The sequence below is a fragment of the Diabrotica virgifera genome, chromosome 6 (genome assembly GCF_917563875.1).
Source record: "Diabrotica virgifera virgifera chromosome 6, PGI_DIABVI_V3a".
Lineage (NCBI taxonomy): Eukaryota > Metazoa > Arthropoda > Insecta > Coleoptera > Chrysomelidae > Diabrotica > Diabrotica virgifera.
This window is the reverse complement of record NC_065448.1, coordinates 173074906-173095905: the sequence shown is the minus strand read 5'-3', so window position 1 is coordinate 173095905 and position 21000 is coordinate 173074906. Positions and strand designations below refer to the sequence as shown.

General features: G+C 32.1%; 1 protein-coding gene across 1 annotated transcript in view; it reads right to left on the bottom strand.

The window, feature by feature from the left end:
* Positions 1 to 21000, bottom strand: part of LOC126887030 (uncharacterized) — a 560578-nt gene that overhangs the window by 313726 nt on the left and 225852 nt on the right. The window contains exon 6 of the mRNA XM_050654335.1: positions 11745 to 11914. Coding sequence (XP_050510292.1) covers positions 11745 to 11914 — 170 coding nt within the window. The remainder of the gene's footprint in view (positions 1 to 11744; positions 11915 to 21000) is intronic.

Here is a 21000-nt window from a genome sequence, read left to right as displayed (position 1 = left end):
CTATTTACATTGATGCTGGACATAACTATGGACATAATGGTTTATTTATATTGATGCTGGACATAATAGATGCTATGATCCTATGCCACAACTAGAATTTCGAAGGTATCTAGTAACATCGTATCTTACGAAGTATGGTACCAAACCAAAAGATGCAGGCAGGCCATCTTCGTTCAAAGTAGTCGTAGATATAAGATATGATAAGATTTATCATCTCCTGACCTATATTCCTGATAAGAAAAGGAGACGTTTTGCAGATGAATGCTGTAGTTCATATGTGCGTACCATGGGTTGCAAGTGCAATGTGGGAGTGTGCATCAAGTGCAACATAGATTTTCATCTACAATTACTTGATTATGATTTTTCATTTATCTAGTTTTGAATTTGTTTGTTATTTTGAAATTTATAATCGGAAATATTTTAAATATTTTTGCTCCTATATCTTCCTAGCGTTACATATATGTAACGGCAATTTTCTAAAAAATCAAAAATAATTAAGAAAAAAAAATGTATGTATTTTGTGTTAAAACCTTCTCCTGAATACATCAAAATAAACAAAAAATAAAATTTGCTAAATAAATTAATTCAGGATATTAAGGGTTAATGAAGGTCAAAGTTGCTTTTGTTTTGTTATAATAAATTAATTTATCTAATATAACAAAAATTTTTAATTTGTTTAAATAAAGATTGTTGAAATAATTATTTAGCTTTAAAATGAGAATATTTGTATTTTTAACGTTAAAAGGTACACTTATAGTAAGTTTATCTAAAAAAAGTCTACAACTGGAAAAAGTAGTGTTCTTTTCTTATAAATAAATTAATCTATCACAACATAACCAAAGCAACTTTTACGTTTAATAATGAGTTAGTTAGATGGCTCTACTCGAGTTACTTGGAAACAAAAAAAGAATGACGAAAATTACTCCATGGGAAGTCGCGAAAACCCTTTTTTTAACGTATACCGATTTTGAACTTTGAGATTCCATTTTCTCCAACCTAATTTTTGAATGGAATGTTGCTATTTTTGGCAATTTTCACTCGTCGTATCGATAGTTTTTATTATAATAATATATGTTATGAGTACTCTAAAGTTACGAAAATTGACGTGGAGAAAGAGGATAGAAATAAAAAGGTAATGTTCTAAAAATTATAATCCTATTGGTTATATCTTTGCCGTAGATGCCGCTCAACTTTGACAGGTTGTATCTCAGGAACCACTCATCACAATTAAACGTTTTTTCTTTTAAATGAAGCGTCCGGCCGATTTTTTTCCAGTACCATTTTTATGATTTAGTTTAATTTAATATTTCTCGAGATATTCTATTTGTTTTTATGCCAAAAAATTGTTTACAATTTTAAATTATTTCTGAGGCCGCTTAATTAGTCCAATTTTAATTCTGTAAAGTACATTAGATAGATACAGTGTCTTTTTTAGGTTATTGATTATGTACTATAGAAAGGAACTACAACGTTAATGGGGTTTTATTATTTCATATAGTCAATGAATCTCTATATATGAAAAAACCGCGGAGTGCTACCATTTAAAGGGGTGCGTTTTTGAGAAATGGGTGAATTAGTCCCTGGGCACAGGTTACATTAGGGTGAGTTCTATGAACTTTTGGTACAAACACGTCTACATAAAAATTGTTCCTGGTTAAATTTCCTATCTAAATATAACTTTTTAAAGTCAAGAATACTTTTTTTTACAAAAATATATTGAGAAGAAAAAGCACAAAGAAACCCAAAAGAAAGAAATTTTGTTTTTTGTCCCATAACTTTTGTCCACGGAGATATAGGTATAGACATTGCTTCACAGAAAAAAACTTACATATTTTCTCTTTAAAATAATGTTTGGTAGAGGTCATTAGGATTTAGAGTTTTCGAAATATGATTTTTCAAAATTTGCCACTCACAGCAATTTTGGGCAATTTTCCTTGTTATTTCGCAAATATTGTTCTGTAACTTTTTTCTTCGCAACTTTAGGCATATGCAATGCTACATGTAAGAGTAATAGAAATCAATTACCTTTAAAATGTTCTACTGTATAATGTTGTACGACTTCTTTTAAAGAGGTTATCTTTTTCAAGATTTTATACTTATAACGAGTTTTTATATTTTTTACGATTAGTTTTTTAAATATTTCATTATAACTTTTTTTTTCTACATTTATTTATACATTATATTATAATAAAAAAGAAAGCTTATTCTGTTTACTTTAAAATGGTGTATTATAAAAAATTCTAGGATTACTTGTGAATAAGATATTGTTTTTTAACATGTAATAATTACTTGCATCGATTTTTGATTTTAGAATTATTTTTTAAATTTCTCATTACAACTTTTTTATGCGATTGTGTGTTATGATTGAATCTTATTTTTTATAGGTAATACTTTGGATCCACTTGACTCGGCCGGGCAAACTTCAAAATATGGATTAATTCCAATATTTACTGTCAGAGCTCCTGCACCACAAGCTTTGCTTGAAAAAATAGCATGTAAATGTACCAAAGGATGTACAAAAAACTGCGGTTGTAGGAAGATGGGAATTAGTTGTTCAATATTCTGCAAAGGGTGCATGTGCATGGGTACTAATTGTGGGAACTCTAAGATAACTGAGGTGTCAGAGGAAGATATTGAAGCTAATGCTAACGAAGAGATGGACTTTGGTTTTGAAAAATTTTTAAATGTCAACCTTTAAATAATTTTAACTAAAGTGATGTTTTCTAAGACTAATGTTTATGTATTTTTTGTAAGAGAAATAATTTTAAATAATACAGGTAAAAAATACCAAAGAATCACTCGGTTTCCATTATTTAAATATAGATGATACACCATTTAAAAAAAAATTAAGCTTTTTTTATTATATAAAAAAAAATGAAAAATATGAAAAAAGTTATAATGAGAAATTTCACAAATAATCGTAAAAAATGTAAAAAACAATATTTTTTTATATTAGGTATTATATAATATATAATATAATATTATATTATATATACTACATATAATATAATATTATATAATATATAATGTGTTATATAATAATATTATTTTATTTTTATATTATATTATAAAAATCGTTAAAAGTATAAAACCATGAAAAACCATAATCTCTTTTGAAAAGAAAAAGTCGTACAACGTTATACAGTAGACCATTTTAAAGGTAATTGATTTCTGTTCCTATTACGTGTACCATTGCATATACCTAAAGTTACGTAGAAAAAAGTTACAGAACAATATTTGCGAAATAACAAGGAAAATTGCCCAAAATTGCTGTGAGTGGCGAAATTTGAAAAATCATATTTCGAAAACTATAAATTATAGTTACCTCTACTACACAACATTTTAAAGAAGAAATATGTAGGTTTTTTTTCTGTAAAGCAATGTCTATACCTATATCCTCGTGGACAAAAGTTATGAGACAAAAAACAAAATTTCTTTCTTTTGGGTTTCTTTGTGCTTTTTCTTTTGAATATATTTTTGTAAAAAAATGTATCATTGACTTTAAAAAGTGATATGTAGATAGAAAATTTAACCAGGAACAATTTTTATGTAGGCATGTTTGTACCAAAAGTGCATAGAACTCACCCTAATGTAACCTGTGCCCAGGGACTAATTCACCAATTTCTCAAAAACGCACCCCTTTAAATGGTAGCACTCCGCGGTTTTTTCATATATAGATGTCCATTGACCATATGAAATAATAAAACCCCGTTAACGGTGTAGTTCCTTTTAGCTATCTTATTTTGAATATAATCAATAGCCTATTTATACAAAAATCGTAGTTATTCTTATGCTTCATAATTATTGTAGTCATTATAGCGACCGTAAATTTTTAATTTACAATTTAATTGTTTATAAACTGTTAATTCAATTTCCATCGGCTTCTGGAATTTTAATCTATACAAAAAGAGCTTTTATATTACCAAGTTATTTAATTATTGATAAGCAATTACTTACCTAAAATTTTAGTTGAAAAGTAAAGATTTTGCTGGAAAAACCCGTATTTTCCGGGGAAAATTTTCATCGAAGTAAATCAGGAAAAACATGTCTCTTTGCAGAATTTAAAAACGGTGAATTTTTATTTGAGTGTTTTTGGTGTAAAGATAAAATCTTTGGAGTTATAGAGCAAAAATTGAAAAAAATTGTTTTTAAAAAAAGTAGCACACTATCTGCGGACTTTGCATACCTATATTATTAATATATACAATCATAAGATTCGATTCCAGCAATAAAATTGCTGGTAAATCATTTTTCCTGAAAATGGCCTGTTCTTCGATAATCTGTCCAGACTATAAGGAATTTATTATATTTTTTATTAGCTTCAATTTTAGTGATGAAAACTTTTTTGTAAAAACTTAGTTTTACTTATTTTTGAAAAATCGCTTTAAAGCATGCATTTTTTTTTTCACAAAAATTAAAATATTTTATCTTTAATAACTCAAAAAGTATTGATTTATTTTATTAACGTTACACAACAAATTTTGCTTAGAATTTTTCCCTCTATCCATTTGTGGGGTTATTTTTAATAAAGCAATTTTCACCCCCGAGAAGGGGTGACATCTACCCCAGGCTAAGACCGCAAGTTGGTACCATGTTACTTTTGTTTCTTGAGGTAGCCTCTATCCACTCATCAATTTTTGTGAAAATGAATGGAGGTTCACCGAAATCGAAGATTATAGTTGATTTTTACCTTCAGTGACTGCACTATAGAAAGAAAATTGCAATTCAATAATTGAAATGTGTGTATTTTGCGAGCTCATAAATTATTAAACGACATGTAGTCGCCAAATAATTAATCTAATTAATTTTAAGTGAAATTATTTCTTAATCTGAGAAGATGGGGTGGTTTTCTTACGAAAGGGTTGTAGCTCAATATTCGAAATGCGCGTGATTTAAGAGTTTATTCTTAGAATATAAGCTATACGAATTAAACTTCTATTAACTTTTTTGTAACAACTTACAGTTTTTCAGTGATTTACGAAATACCTCTTTAAAACATGCATTTTTTTTATCTTTCATAACTCAAAAAGTATTGACTTATTTTAATAACTTTATATAACAAATTTTGCTTATAATTTGTCCTATCGATTTGTGGAATTATTTTTAATAAAATAATTTTTACCCGCGAGAAGGGGCGGTATCCACCCTCAGGGTAAAGGCGCAAGGTGGCACCATGTCACCTTTGTTTCTTGAGGTTTCCTTTAACCACTCTCCAATTTTCGTGAAAATCGATGAAGGTTCACCGAAATTGAAGGTAATAGTTGATTTTTACTTTTAGTGACTGCACTAGACGTTTTAAAACCGATTCATATATAATATGTATATACTATACAAATACCCCAGGCTGTGGGTGAAAAAACGTGATATAATTCAGGAATTTTTGAAACCTATCAGGTGTTGTAAAGGACGATGCCAGGAATAACTTCTACTAAAATGTGACCAAAAATATTGTGAGCTTTTTTTGTTATTGCGATTTTCATTTGTTAAATTTGCAATTTTTAAAGATTTTTAAATTTGCAGCTTAGGATATTGATTCTACAGAAAAACTTTTTAATAGAAAGTTGTAGTAAATTAAAAAAACCTACAATTTGAGCTATGGTAAGTTTAATTTCGTTTATTGGTTATTGCAAAACAGCCCGCGAAAAGTCCAAAGTGGCCGTTTTTTACAATTGCGTTATTTATTGTACAAATAATTTTTTTTTATTTTTTAAAGCTTTAAAATGAAAATCTTTCAATTCCAAACATAAAAAAAATTGTAAGGCCGGATTAACGAATTTGTTGCTTAGACATTATAAATTGTTTATTCCAAGAGACCAAATAATGTCGAAGGCTATAACTTTTTGAAAAAAATCGTAGAGAGTTGGTGAAACATCCAATCTCCTTCCAAAGAGTTATATTTTCATATACTGATGTAAATAAATGCGTAAAACATTTTTAAACCTCTAATTTTTGGGTTTGAAAATAAGGGGGCAAATTTCGTTATAAACATTTAGAGCTGAAGCGGCCCTGTACATCCTATGAGTTTTTAACTTACAGATTATTGTTTCTGAAGACGAAACGAAGGTTCATAAAAAAATTAAAAAATTTTACGACCAACTGAAACCGAGCTAAATGTTGGGTTTGGAAATAAGGGGGCAAATTTCGTTATAAACATTTAGAGCTGAAGCGGCCCTGTACATCCTATGAGTTTCTAACTTACAGATTATTGTTGCTAATGACGAAACGAAGATTTATAAAAGAATAAAAATTTTCTACAACCAACTGAAGCCGAGATAACTGTTTCTTTTTTCTTAAATCGTAGTGCCTTTATTTATAACAATTAAGAAATTATTTTACAGTCATTGACTAAAAAAAGACTTATATTATCTTAAAATAAAAATTATTATAAAATATAGCTACATATAATTATTAAAAAGTATTTTTAAAATCGGTGCTTTTGCGAGCGGCCGAATTTTGCAAATCGACCGGCTCGCTTCAAATCCGCGCGCTCGGAAAATTTTTACGTAACTTGTATTAAATTTTGACCGAAAACAATTTTTAATAATATTACCATTATAATATACAGTCTATTTACCACTGTACTTGTTTTTCTTGATAAACTTTTATATGTGAAATCTCATTTCTGAAGAAATAATATTACAAAAATGATACATATATATGAAATATATAAACTATATTTTTAATTTTTTCATTGTTATATAAATATAATAATAATAATGTTACTTCTTATTAGACAATATAAAACTTTTTCTTCTTGTAGTGACCATCCGTTTTGGATGTTCTCGACCATCATGGCAATTTGGCAAACCCCATTTGGAAACTTTACCTTGCTAGAAAATTTACGGACGTCGTTCAACACAACAACTACAAAGCTTTTTAGAGCAGCAGTACCGATTTAGTGAGCCAGTACAGATTGCCATGATGGTCGCCAACATCCAAAACGGATAGTCACTACAAGAAGAAAAATTTTATATTGTATAATAAGAAGTAACATTATTATTATTATTATTATATTTATAAAACAATGAAAAAATTAAAAATATAGTTAGATATTTCATATAATGTATCATTTTTGTAATATTATTTCTTCAGAAATGAGATTTCACATATAAAAGTTTATCAAGAAAAAGAAATACAGTGGTAAATAGACTGTATATTATAATGGTAATATTATTAAATTGTTTTCGGTCAAAATTTAATACAAGTTACGTAAAAATTTTCCGAGAGCGCGGATTTGAAGCGAGCCGGGCGATTTGCAAAATTCGGCCGCTTGCAAAAGCACCGATTTTAAAAATAATTTTTAATAATTAAATGTAACTATATTTTATAATAATTTTTATTTTAAGATAATATAAGTCTTTCTTTAGTCAATGACTGTAAAATAATTTTTTATTTGTTATAAATAAAGGCACTACGATTTAAGAAAAAAGAAACAATTATCTCGGCTTCAGTTGGTTGTAGAAAATTTTAATTTTGTTTATAAATCTTCGTTTCGTCTTCAGCAACAATAATCTGTAAGTTAGAAACTCATAGGATGAACAGGGCCGCTTCAGCTCTAAATGTTTATAACGAAATATGCCACCTTATTTTCAAACCCAACATTTAGCTCGGCTTCAGTTGGTCGTAGAAATTTTTAATTTTTTTATTAATCTTCGTTTCGTCTTCAGCAACAATAATCTTTAAGTTAAAAACTCATAGGATGTACAAGGCCGCCTCAGCTCTAAATGTTTATAACGAAATTTGCCCCCTTATTTTCAAACCCAAAAATTAGAGATTTAAAAATGTTTTACGCATTTATTTTAGAAGGAGATGGATGTTTCACCAACTCTCTACGATTTTTTTTCAAAAAGTTATAGCCTTCGCCATTTGACCTCTTGGGATAAACAATTTATAATAGGTTTGTTCGTAGAACGATCAGCAACCGTTGCCAACCGTCAGACGCAAGCGCGGTCGTAGTCTACGAACTCGAACTGTTAACTGCGCAGCGCTAACTGTTAACTGCGCATGCGTCTGATGGTTGGCAACGGTTGCTGATCGATTGGATCGTACTACGAACAAACCTAATATCTAAGCAACAAATTCGTTAATCCGGCCTTACAATTTTTTTTTATGTTTGGAATTGAAAGATCTTCATTTTAAAGCTGTAAAAAATAAAAAAAATTATTTTTACAATAAATAACGCAATTAAAAAAACGGCCATTTTGGACTTTCGCAGGCTGTTTTGCAATAACCAATAAACGAAATTAAACTTACCATAGCTTAATTTGTAGGTTTTTTAATTTACTACAACTTTCTATTAAAAAGTTTTTCTCTAGAATCAATATCCTAAGCTACAAAATTAAATATCTTTAAAAATTGCAAATTTAACAAATGAAAATCGCAATAACAAAAAAAGCTCACAATATTTTTGGTCAAATTTTAGTAGAAGTTATTCCTGGCATCGTCCTTTACAACACCTGATAGGTTTCAAAAATTCCTGAATTATATCCTGAAATCGACCTATTTTTCACCCACAGCCTGGAGTAAAAAGGAATTGCAGTTTAAGAGGAAACAGTAGCGATCAACAGGTAGCAAAAACGCGTTCCAAGATTGCGGCTGTAATTTTGAATATTTTTTCGAGATATTTGGCACACGTATTCGTAATATAATAGAGAATGGCGGTACAGAGCCCAATTTGAAAAATATAATAATATGTGGAAATTACTCTGTAATTAAATACAATATTAAAAAAACGAGCCTGTACCGCCATTAAGAAGAACAAAAAAATACACTTTCTTCAAATAAACTTTTTTATCCGATGCCTAGATTTTGCGTCATTTTGGAACTACTAAAATTTTTTATTTCATTAGTAGTTCTAAAATGACACAAAATCTAGGCATCGGATAAAAAAGTTTATTTGAAGAAAGTGTATTTTTTTGTTCTTCTTAATGGCGGTACAGGCTCGTTTTGTTAATATTGTATTTAATTATAGAGTAATTTCTACATATTGATATATTTTTCAAATTGGGCTCTGTACTGCCATTCTTTATTATATTACGAATACGTGTGCCAAATATCTCGAAAAAATATTCAAAATTACAGCCGCAATCTTGGAACACGTTTTCGCTACCTGTTGATCGCTACTGTTTCCTCTTAATGATCTATGTAAATGCTAGTTTTTTTTAGAGCTCATAAATTATTAAATGATATGTATTCGCCAAATAATTAATTGAATGCATTTTAAGTACAACTCTCTCTTAAGCCGGGAAGAGGAGGTGTTTTCTTGCGAGAGAGGTTGCAGCTCAATAATCGAAATACGCGTGATTTAAGAGTTTATTAGAATATATAAGCTATACAAATTATATCCGCTATACGATACATTTTAATTTTTCTCACCATGTTTCTCTTAAGTTAAATCAATTAAAGGGTTGTTTGGGGGTGAAGGGGATGAGCTCAAAAATCGAAACTATATCATTTCAAGAGCTCATAAATAGTTCGTAATTCGGCCGCAAAAATAGATTCAATATCCCTATTTTTAAGTAAGTCAGCCCCCCCACTAAAATATTGAATTCCTGCTCAGTGTAACGAGCTCAAAATTTTTAATTTGCGGAATATGAAAGCTCATAAATCAGGGCTATTTGTTTTTTAATTTTTGCAAGTGGGGGGTGGGGGCAACTCAACACGGGTAATCCACTTTGTTCTTCGGAATCTTGCCACTCCTTTTCAATCATTTTCTTTATTATACGTCCGTACAGTCTTCCAACTGAGCTGGTCACACTAATGCCTCTGTAATTATTACAATTTTTCTACCACCCTTTTTGTATATATATATAGGGATAGTTATGGACTTTTTCCACTCAGAGGGCACGTCACTATTGCCTGAAAGGCATGCGTTGAATATTTCAACTAAAATTTCTTTTGCTTGTGTCGTGATGTGCTTGATGTATATTTTTATTTATGTAATACATTTCGAGACATAATCTTTTCTTATAATTATGTACTTTATTTCTCCAGGATCTTCACATCTGGTATGATCATTTTCATTTATTATACGTCCATTTCAATCATTTTCTTTATTATACGTTCGTACAGTCTTCCAACTGAGCTGGTCACACTAATGCCTCTGTAATTATTACAATTTTTTCTACCACATTTTTTGTATATGTATATAGGGATAGTTATGGACTTTTTCCACTCAGAGGGCACGCCATTATTGCCTGAAAGGCATGCGTTGAATATTTCAACTAAAATTTCTTTTGCTTGTGTCGTAATGTGCTTGATGTTTATTTTTATTTATGTAATACATTTCGAGACATAATCTTTTCTTATAATTATGTACTTTCTTTCTCCAGGATCTTCACATCGGGTAAATCAAATGCATGGCCTGTTGTGTTATAATGGTGTGATACTGCACATGAAACTATTTCTTTTTTACAGTCACTTTTTTGCTGTGTAATCCTTTGTTTTAACCATTGCGATGTTTGCCCTATGTACTACCCATCGCATTTGAGACAAGAACGTTGGGAAATGAGGTGACTCTCATTTAGGACTGGTGTCTGGTCTTTAAGTTTCGAGAACAAGCTATAATTAGATATGCTATTGTATTTAGCTATTTTGATTTTTGGATTTTCACTCAGAAACTTAATTATGTTGTTGGTTAAGCCATTTACGTAAGGTAACTTTTTGTAAATGACGGGATCTGCTGGTCGGTTTTCACGTTGCCCGTCATATAGGTCTGAGCTGTATATTAGTTTTTTTCAGCATTTTGCTCGTATAGCCGTTGTTCAAGAATATCTTGAATAGTATTTTTTAAATTCTTTTGTATGTAGATATCATTACTAATGTGCAAAATTCTGTTCCTCATCGCAACAATGGTGTTCCGTTTTTGGCTTTTTGAGTGCTGAGAGAATACCGTTTTTCATATTGTAGGAAGCCGTTGAGCATCATCTCTTTGGTTTAGAGTTTAGACCGTTGGGATTTCTTTCAATTTCTATCAATTCTCCGATTTCACGTTTTCTTTTTATTTCTATGTCAGCTAACAGCTAACATCGTTGTTTGACTGGTATTTTCAATTTCTTTTCGGCATGTTTTATCCGCCATTTTGTTTAAAAAAAAATAATGTCAGATTTGTAATCGGCGATTCTAAAAATCCTTAAGTACGAAAGTAATTCCGAAGTGTATAAACAATATACGATTTTAAAGGTTCATGACCACTTTTTCGGCACTTGGAACCACAGTCCGAGGGTATTTCGGTGTAAATAAAACCGTTCAGACCATTCGGAAAATATTTTATTGGATGAATAGTTCCGATAAGGTAAAGGACTGGTACAAGAAATATACCGCTGTGCCACTAGTAACGGGCTTTGCCGAAAAAGAAAGGCTCCTATGAGACACAACGATGTTGGAAGTCCGCTTGAAATAATAGCTTTGGACATTGCCGGGCCATTTCCCAAAAAGTGAAAATGGTTGCAAGTACATCTTGGTTGCAATTAATTATTTCACAAAGCTTGTCGAGATCTATGACGCAATTCTAAACCAGCATGTCACCACTATTGCAGATATGTTAATCAAAGAATACATCAGTCAATTTAGAGTACCATTGGAGAACCATATAGTGACAAGATCTTCGAGAGCGATCTATTCAACAATACCAAAAATCATTTACTAGAGTGACAATAATTTTTAGACTTTAGTAGCTACGATATGTCCACTTAAATGCATCGCGAATCTAAAATGCTAGAGTATAAATACAATTTGTTACTTACATTAGTATTTAGTTCTCTTGTTTCCATTACGGAATTTCTATCTGTAATTTCTATCTCTAACGTTCCTTGTGAAGAAGTTTTCACAAACATCGATACACATATAATGCCATTTCGTGGCAGAAAGTGCGCACTGCTCAGATCAGCTTCACCACTGCTTTCGAAATTATAGTCTAAAAATATATAAAAGCTATTAACAATATTCCGAAATTTTCATGTTATTTTTTTCTTGTTATAAAATATTGTTCGTTTGTATTTTCTACCACACTATTTCTCCTGTAGACTTCTCCTATAATGTTGTTCTGAAGCTATTTTCTTGTGGCATTTTTATAATCAAGTATATTCAAATGGGAAATAAGCCACAATTTTACCTAAAAATGATTTTATTAACGTTTCGACGCCCAAGTCGGGTGTCGTTGTCAAATACAAAATAATACTAGATAAACAAAAATGTTGTTGCTTAGTAAAAATTCTTCTAATAATTTATTTAATCTGACTCATTTATATCGGCAATTCAGACACGTATTATACATTTTAAAGTAGACGACTTTAAAATGATATTGCCAATATTGATGAGTTGCGTCCTGGGACGACTTTACTAAAAGATAGTTCATTCGATTACATGAAATCAATCCCAACTCAAGAATATCCGCCACAAAAAATCATAGCATGTGATCTGTCTTTAAAAAGACAACCAAATGCAACGGTGGCACTGAAATTCTCGCGTTAGAGATTCCATAGTAAATCACGAGGGAAAACCAGGAAAAACCTCGTGATACTATCCCGACATCGTAAGTATTTGGGTTTACATTTAGTTTACTCTCAAAACTAATACCAAATTCTGACTTGATATTTTAAATTTTAAATAATACTAAAATACTAAATATGTACTAACTCGATATGTTACTGATTTACTAATTGTGGTATTTTCTTTCTATTGACTTCCTCCTTTAATATGGGTAACCACATCCTACTGCATTCTACCGAGGAATTTGCGACACAATTGGTTTCATTTAGCATAATTAGAGCCTCGTCTTTGATTTTTCTCTTTTTACTGTCTGCTTCTTTTAGGACTATACTTGAATCTCTCCACTGAACTCTATGTTCATTATCCCATGCGTGTTGACATATTTGAGATCTATCAAATTCTCTATTTTTTATATAAGACTGATGTTCATTTACTCTAACGTCTAATGGTCTTGACGTTTCACCTATATAAAATTGTTCGCATTCACAAGGTATTTTATAAATACAATTTTTTGTTCTTTCTTGTTCACTGTTAGGTTTAGTTTTAGATAGAATAGATCTCAATGTGTTTGTTGTTTTGAAAATTTTTTTTTTAATTTTAAAAATTTTTCTAACGAAAATTCATTTTTAGAAGAAAAACAATTGTTAACATCTGTTTTATTAAAAAATGATTATCCCATATCGTTTATAAATAAGGAATTGTCAAGATTGGATCGAATGGAACAGAACAACTTAGAACGGGATCCTACAACATTCGCAAGAAATAATACGAGGAAAATATCAATACCATATGTAAAAGGACTATCCGAGAAACTTAAAACAATAGGAAATAAATTCAACATATGAACAACATTCAAAACAACAAACACATTGAGATCTATTCTATCTAAAACTAAACCTAACAGTGAACAAGAAAGAACAAAGAATTGTATTTATAAAATACTTTGTGAATGCGAACAATTTTATATAGGTGAAACGTCAAGACCATTAGACGTTAGAGTAAATGAACATCAGTCTTATATAAAAAATAGAGAATTTGATAGATCTCAAATATGTCAACACGCATGGGATAATGAACATAGAGTTCAGTGGAGAGATTCAAGTATAGTCATAAAAGAAGCAGACAGTAAAAAGAGAAAAATCAAAGAAGCGGCTCTAATTATGCTAAATGAAACCAATTGTGTCGCAAATTCCTCGGTAGAATGCAGTAGGATGTGGTTACCCATATTAAAGGAGGAAGTCAATAGAAAGAAAATACCACAATTAGTAAATCAGTAACATATCGAGTTAGTACATATTTAGTATTTTAGTATTATTTAAAATTTAAAATATCAAGTCAGAATTTGGTATTAGTTTTGAGAGTAAACTAAATGTAAACCCAAATACTTACGATGTCGGGATAGTATCACGAGGTTTTTCCTGGTTTTCCCTCGTGATTTACTATGGAATCTCTAACGCGAGAATTTCAGTGCCACCGTTGCATTTGGTTGTCTTTTTAAAGACAGATCACATGCTATGATTTTTTGTGGCGGATATTCTTGAGTTGGGATTGATTTCATGTAATCGAATGAACTATCTTTTAGTAAAGTCGTCCCAGGAACGCAACTCATCAATATTGGCAATATCATTTTAAAGTCGTCTACTTTAAAATGTATAATACGTGTCTGAATTGCCGATATAAATGAGTCAGATTAAATAAATTATTAGAAGAATTTCTACTAAGCAACAACATTTTTGTTTATCTAGTATTATTTTGTATTTTGACAACGACACCCGACTTGGGCGTCGAAACGTTAATAAAATCATTTTTAGGTAAAATTGTGGCTTATTTCCCATTTGAATATACTTGATTCTCCTATAATGATACAGTGCATCTTTTTTTGTTTGAATTTCTCGTCTGTATTGTATTTTATTATCATTAGATCGTTAAATTTTTAACAGTGATTGCATTTGTCTATTTTACTTTCTTCATCAGTCCATGAAAAAATTGGCATATTTTTTCAATTTTGTGGGAGATTTCAATTTTTGAATCTTCTCAGCATAACGAAATCACGGTAATTCTAATATGTATTTAATACTTTCACCTTCTGTTGGAGCTTGATAATATTTGTCATTAAAAATTACCAGCATGTGTCTTTAAAAAACAACCACATCAATTCATGACAATAACATTTTTTCACTAGTAATGTCATTATAAATAATGGGGAAACCCAGGAAAATAATCATAATATGTACAATGTACACGTTTCCAGATTTCTGGATGAACCATAAAGGAATAAAAAATAAGCCATTTCCTTGAGGCATAATTATGTCATTTACTATTTTATTTGGTAAATAAGGCCACAATTTTAGTTTGAAATTAATTTACGAACGTTTAGACTTCCAATTTGGAAGTCGTTCTTTGGAAGTTCGAAAATTCTCTAATAATTTCATTTAATCTGACTCATTCATATTGACAATTTAGACATATTTATATTATATCTTCATTTTAAAATGATATTGTCAATATTTATGTTGCGATCCTGGGACGACTTTATGAAATTAATTTTGAGAGTAATGTTACAAAACTGACTTCTTTATTTATTTTTAATAACTTACTTCTAAACAAATGAAAAACACTGAATTTATATCCTTTATTCTACAAACTACGATATCTAATTTATTTATTACACCACATCTACTAATTTATCTAATTACAAATTCAAAAAGTATTTCGCGCCCGTTACATATTAAAGTACACCGACGATTTCAAATTCACAACTAACTCCTAATTTGAAAATCATGCGCTTATATAGATACGGCTCTGCTTCGAGAATCCACCGTCAAACATTTCGAACGCCTGGAACAGGTTTCTCGAAAATTCTCACTTAGCGGAGAAACTACTTGTCGATGACGTGGCCCCGTTGTTTGTTTACTGCAAGGGGCAGGGCCGGTTTCAGTTAGAAATTCGTCACATTGCCCCCTCCTTAAAAGATGGTTCCTCCTGGAACCTTGTCGGGACTCGAACTGGATGATGGTATCTGCAATTGGACCCTCTTTTACAACTCCCAGTTGTATAAAAGTGGCAGTGGACGGTCTTCGCTCCGCACCAGTAACTATGCGGATGGCAACAGACAAATACCTAGACCTCGGTGTCTAAAAATTTCTTCCACCATATTGCGGACAACCCGCCAGTCTAATTGGCGGCATTCTAACTTTGGCATGGCTAACTTTTCCACGTCGGACTCCAACACATGCTTTCTCAATTGAATTAATGCATCCCATATGTCTTGGTAGATAGGATGGTCATGGACAGTGTCTTTTGGTACCAGATAGAAAAGGTAACGTGATGCATCTTGGAGTTTCAATGCTTTGCCAGGAGCTGGCAGTTGCCATTGAAGTTCTGCAACTCGACCAAACTTCCTTCGAAAGGCGGATGCCAACACTTGTGCGAATCTGATACTGGCCAGGATGGTATGGGTCAGTGAATAATTATCGGGAAGTGCGAGTAGATCTCGCTTTTCTTCAGTGTTAACACCATGTCTCGCTTTACCGGTACCTCCATAGGCCCTCGTGAACTCCTCAAACTTGAGGTCGAATACTTATCGGACTTGGTTTACTTCCATTTCTTCATCTACGTCGTGGTCTCCCTCGTACGGCGCCAACCGGTTATGGTGGACTATCATCGGCTTTCCCCTAGAAATCTTATTTATTCGGTAGATAACGTTATTAATCTTCTTTAAAATGAGGGACGGGCCTTCCCAGAACTGCAGCAACTTGGGAGAACAACCGTTCGCTTCTTTGAATTATAAAGCCAGATTTTGTCGTTTTCCTTGAAACATCCCTTCTCAGCTTGGGTATCGTACCGTTTCTTCATTCGGTCGCTAGCAATCTGAAGATTGAAACGGACCAACTCGTGTATATCGTCCATTCTTCTTCGCAATTCATTCACATAATCTTCACCAGCCACATCTTCTCCAGGTCGATATCCAAACTCTAAATTACAGGGTAGACGCATCTCGCGTCCAAATAGAACTTTTGCTGGTATTTGTCCCGTTGATTCATTAACAGCAGATCTATAGGCCATTGCGAAGAACGGAAGGTACTGGTCCCAGTCTCGCTGATGATTGACACCATCTTTGTCAAATACTTGCCGACTGTCTTATTCATACGCTCCACCATTCCATCCGATTGCGGGTGATAGGCCGTGGTTCTTGCCTTCTCTGTGCCTAGTCAATCACAGATTCCCTGAAATAGATCGCTTTCAAAGTTCCTTCCTTGATCACTATGGATCTCCAGAGGCACTCCAAATCCACTGATATAGTCTTTGATTAGCACGTCTGCAATAATGGCGGCCTTCTGGTCCGGAATTGCGTAGATCTCAACCCATTTTGTGAAGTAATCCATTACGACCAACATGTACTTGCATCCGTTTTCATTTTCTGGAAATATCCCGGCAATATCCAAAGCTATTCTTTCAAACGGACTTCCAACATTATACTGTCTCATAGGAGCCTTTCTTTTTCGTTAAGGTCCGTTACTCGTAGCACAGATAGTACATTTCTTACACTAGTCCGTTACATCGTCGCAACTATTCATCCAATAAAATCGTTCCCGAATTATCTGAAGGGTTTTCTTCACACCAAAATGCCCTCCTGATGGACTGTCGTGTAACTGACGAAGTACTTCGGCTATTCTGCTCTTTGGAATCACCAACTGTGTTCTCCTCGCTGAACCATCATAATTTTCCAGTACTCGTTTAAGCAAGCTGTCTTCTAAGATAAATGAGTCCAGTGCCGGTTTAACCTAACTTCGGGCCCTGGGCGCTGGAGGTTTACTGACGAAGTACTTCGGCTATTCTGCTCTTTGGAATCACCAACTGTGTTCTCCTCGCTGAACCATCATAATTTTCCAGTACTCGTTTAAGCAAGCTGTCTTCTAAGATAAATGAGTCCAGTGCCGGTTTAACCTAACTTCGGGCCCTGGGCGCTGGAAGTTTAGGGGCCCCCTTCATTGCTATTCGTTGTCAGTTTTTTAACAAGAAAACAGATGCACGAACTATAAAGGTTAATCCAAAAAATATATTTAAAAACATAAATAAAACACACAAAGTTCCACAAAACAACACATGACAAACAAAAAAACATATTCTAAAAAATACATAAAGACAAAATTTAGATCACTTTTTTTCTTGACTTGGCGTTCGCAAACTCGAATATAATATTATCACAATTCAGTTTCTCCAGTTCTTCATTCTCTATATACAATAGTGATAATGATAATGCGTCTAGGTTTTCTTGACCCAAATTTGACCTTAAATATGTTTTTATTCTTTTTAAAGCCGAAAAAGACCGCTCGCCTGACGCATTAGAAATTGGTATGGTTAAATAAATTTGCAGTAAAATTAAGATATTGGGAAAAGTTGCCTTTACACCCTGGATGACATCAAATTTTTCATAAATTGTATGTTTATTCAAATTTTGGCATAACGTTACAAAATGGGTAATTTCATTATGCAAGTTCTCTTCGGTTTCATCAACATCTTTTTTATATTTCTCACATAAAGTAATAATTGACGTCTTGATTTCTTTTTTATCTAGCGTAAAATAACATCTAAAAGCTGATGTTACATCCTTGTAGCATTCAATTCTCTTTAAAAGATCTTGAGTAATATTGTCGCATATAACATTAAATACTTCAATTCTGAATGTCTCTTGCCCATTTAAAATCGTTTCACTTTCACCTGCTTCATCGAAAAATGTTTTTCTTTTCTTTGTTCTTTGAAGGTCAGCTGTATAGTAGATGTTTGAAATATCCTCGCCTTCGCAAAAGAAAATTTTCGCTTTTTGTTCAATTTCGCTAAACTTATTTCTTACGTCTCCAACAAAGCTCAAAAGAGATGTCATTAATTCTACTCCAATTGACACGTTTAAGTCCACAGTTTCTAACGTTTTGCTTGTTGCATTCACTCGTTCCAAAATTCTTGCCCAAATCAGTGTCAATAGAGCTGTCTCAAAGGTATCCATTTTATTATGCAGTACCTTGGCTTCATTTCTAACTGCTGATTTTTCATCTCTATTATTGCTTAACTGAAAAAAAATATATTTGATGACTACGTAGTTTTTAAGTAATGCATTTACAGCGTCAAATCGGGCGGACCATCTGGGTTCAATTAATATTTTTACACAACATTTACCGCTTTCTTTCAGCAAATTCCACCTTTGAGGAGAAGCCGAAAAAAACGTGTAGATACTTTGAACAGTGCTGAAATAACCACTTGCTTCCAAGCTGGATTCACATGCAAAATTCACTGCTAGATTTAGAGAATGATTCGCACATGGGACATAAATAGCAGTTGGTGATAACGCTCGTATTCTTGCTTGAAGCCTTGTGTAACGACCCGACATATTTGCGGCATTATCATAGGTCTGTCCTCGACAATTTTCAATATCTAAGCCTAACTTTTCTAATTTGTTTATAACCACATCTGTTAAATACTGTGTGGTGTGTCTCTCCAACTGAATAAAACCAAAGAATCTCTCAACTACCGTATTGTCCTTTACATACCTGAGGATAAAAGTAAGCTGGTCTTGATGGCTGATGTCTGGAGTAGAGTCTACAATTATAGAGAAGTATTTGGCTTCTTTAATTTCCTGTATAAGAGTTTCTACAAGTTTTGCTTTCATCACTTCCAGGAATTCATTGCAAATTTGGTGAGACAGATAGCTAACTGAACCTTTTCCTGTATTCGCATACCGCTGTAAATTTTCAGCTAAGAAGTTGTCAAATTTAGCCAAGTATACAAGACAACTTAAGTAATTGCCTCTATGACGACTTGTTAAATCCTCATTGGATCCACGGAAAGCAAGTCCTTGAGAAGCAAGTAATTTAATGGTAGCAACAACTCTTCTTAGAACTTTAACCCAATAGTCAGCTTCGCGTTCCACTTGCTCTTTCAAGCCAGCGTCTATAACTCCAATTAATGATGATCTTGTTATTAACGTGACCATAGAGTTCAGATGAAATTTACTCTCTTCGTGGGATTTGAGCACACTATTCAAATGTTTTCAGTCGGTACATCCAAAATCACCTAAACTATTTTTTTCAATTGAAAATAATTTGCATGGGTAACAATAAGCAGCTTTAACACTTGCGTCATATATTAGCCAATCTCTCTTTTCTTTGCCTCCAATGGGTTTAACTCTATAAAAGTTGCTTTCATTTAATCGTCTATAATATATTTTGTTTCCATCTTGATACATTTGGTATATTTGATACATTTTGATACTTGATACATTTACAATTTTCTAAGGGATCGCTCTTTGGTTTAAAAGTTATCACAGTTCTTATAAAATCATCAGTCTTACAATCAGGCCATATAGAGATCGCAGGTATTTCATCGTATTTTTGAATAACTGTGTCCACCGGTACTACATCAGATCTGCTAGAATTTTCTAATGAGATAAGATCATCTTGTCTGTCTATATTTTTATGTTCATTTGTTTGAGATCCAGTGACAGTGTTCCCGCTGAACTTCCATTAGAAAAGAACAACCAGCTTCTGCTTCTTGGGCTTCATTTTCGGTATTTGTAGCAAAAATGTTGTTATTTTTGTTAATTTTTCCTTGGATTGTTTTTGCACCTTCTTCCTTTTTCTTTTTTCCGCGCCTGATTGATGTCGATAACTCATTTTTGCACCTGCAACAAAAAAAATCTTATTTTTAAAAGACAGTTTTCTTTTAAAATTATCGTTTTTATTTATATGCAAACTTAAGAATGTTTCACACGAGAAAATAGAGATCACAGAGGATCTCACAAATGAAAATGAAAACTTTAAGAACTAAAGCAAGAGAGATAAGGAAAAATGGAAAAATGATCAAAATAGGATACCTCATAATAGGAAACACATTCAGTGAACAAACCGTTGAAGACAAATATAACATGTGTGGCTAAAGACAGAAATGCAAAGAGGTTAATCGACTATATATAGTGTCTACGAGAAATTTAGAACAAAACACAAAATATCTTAACGGAAAAGGAACCGGAGCTGTCCACACAACACAGGCTTGTCACTGCAAAACTGAAGGATGAAAAAATAGAGGAGGTGGAACGAAAAGAGTACAAGAAAGTAAAGGTATACAAACTCAAGCTAGAACGTGTGCGAGAACTTTACGAGAAGGAAACTAATAAAATATTCAGACAGATAGAGTGCCAAAAAAACATGAACCATTAGACCAGGGCGCATCTGTAAAAATATTAGTACATTTGGACGTTGAGAGGTGACTCAAATTTTTTTGCAGAAATTGCTTGAAAAAATAACTCAAATAATAATATTTGAGTTATCCTCCCTCTCAAAAAGGTCCGGAACATTGTTTAAATAATCAAAATGTCAAAAAATGAAGGAAAAATTCGATTTTTTCTTTGTTTTTTGATTATAACTTTAAAAGTGTTCATTTCCGAGAAAAGTTGTACTAACATAAAAGTTGCGTAATTAAATTTCCTACAATATAGAGTTGGTTAAAAATTTAAAAAAT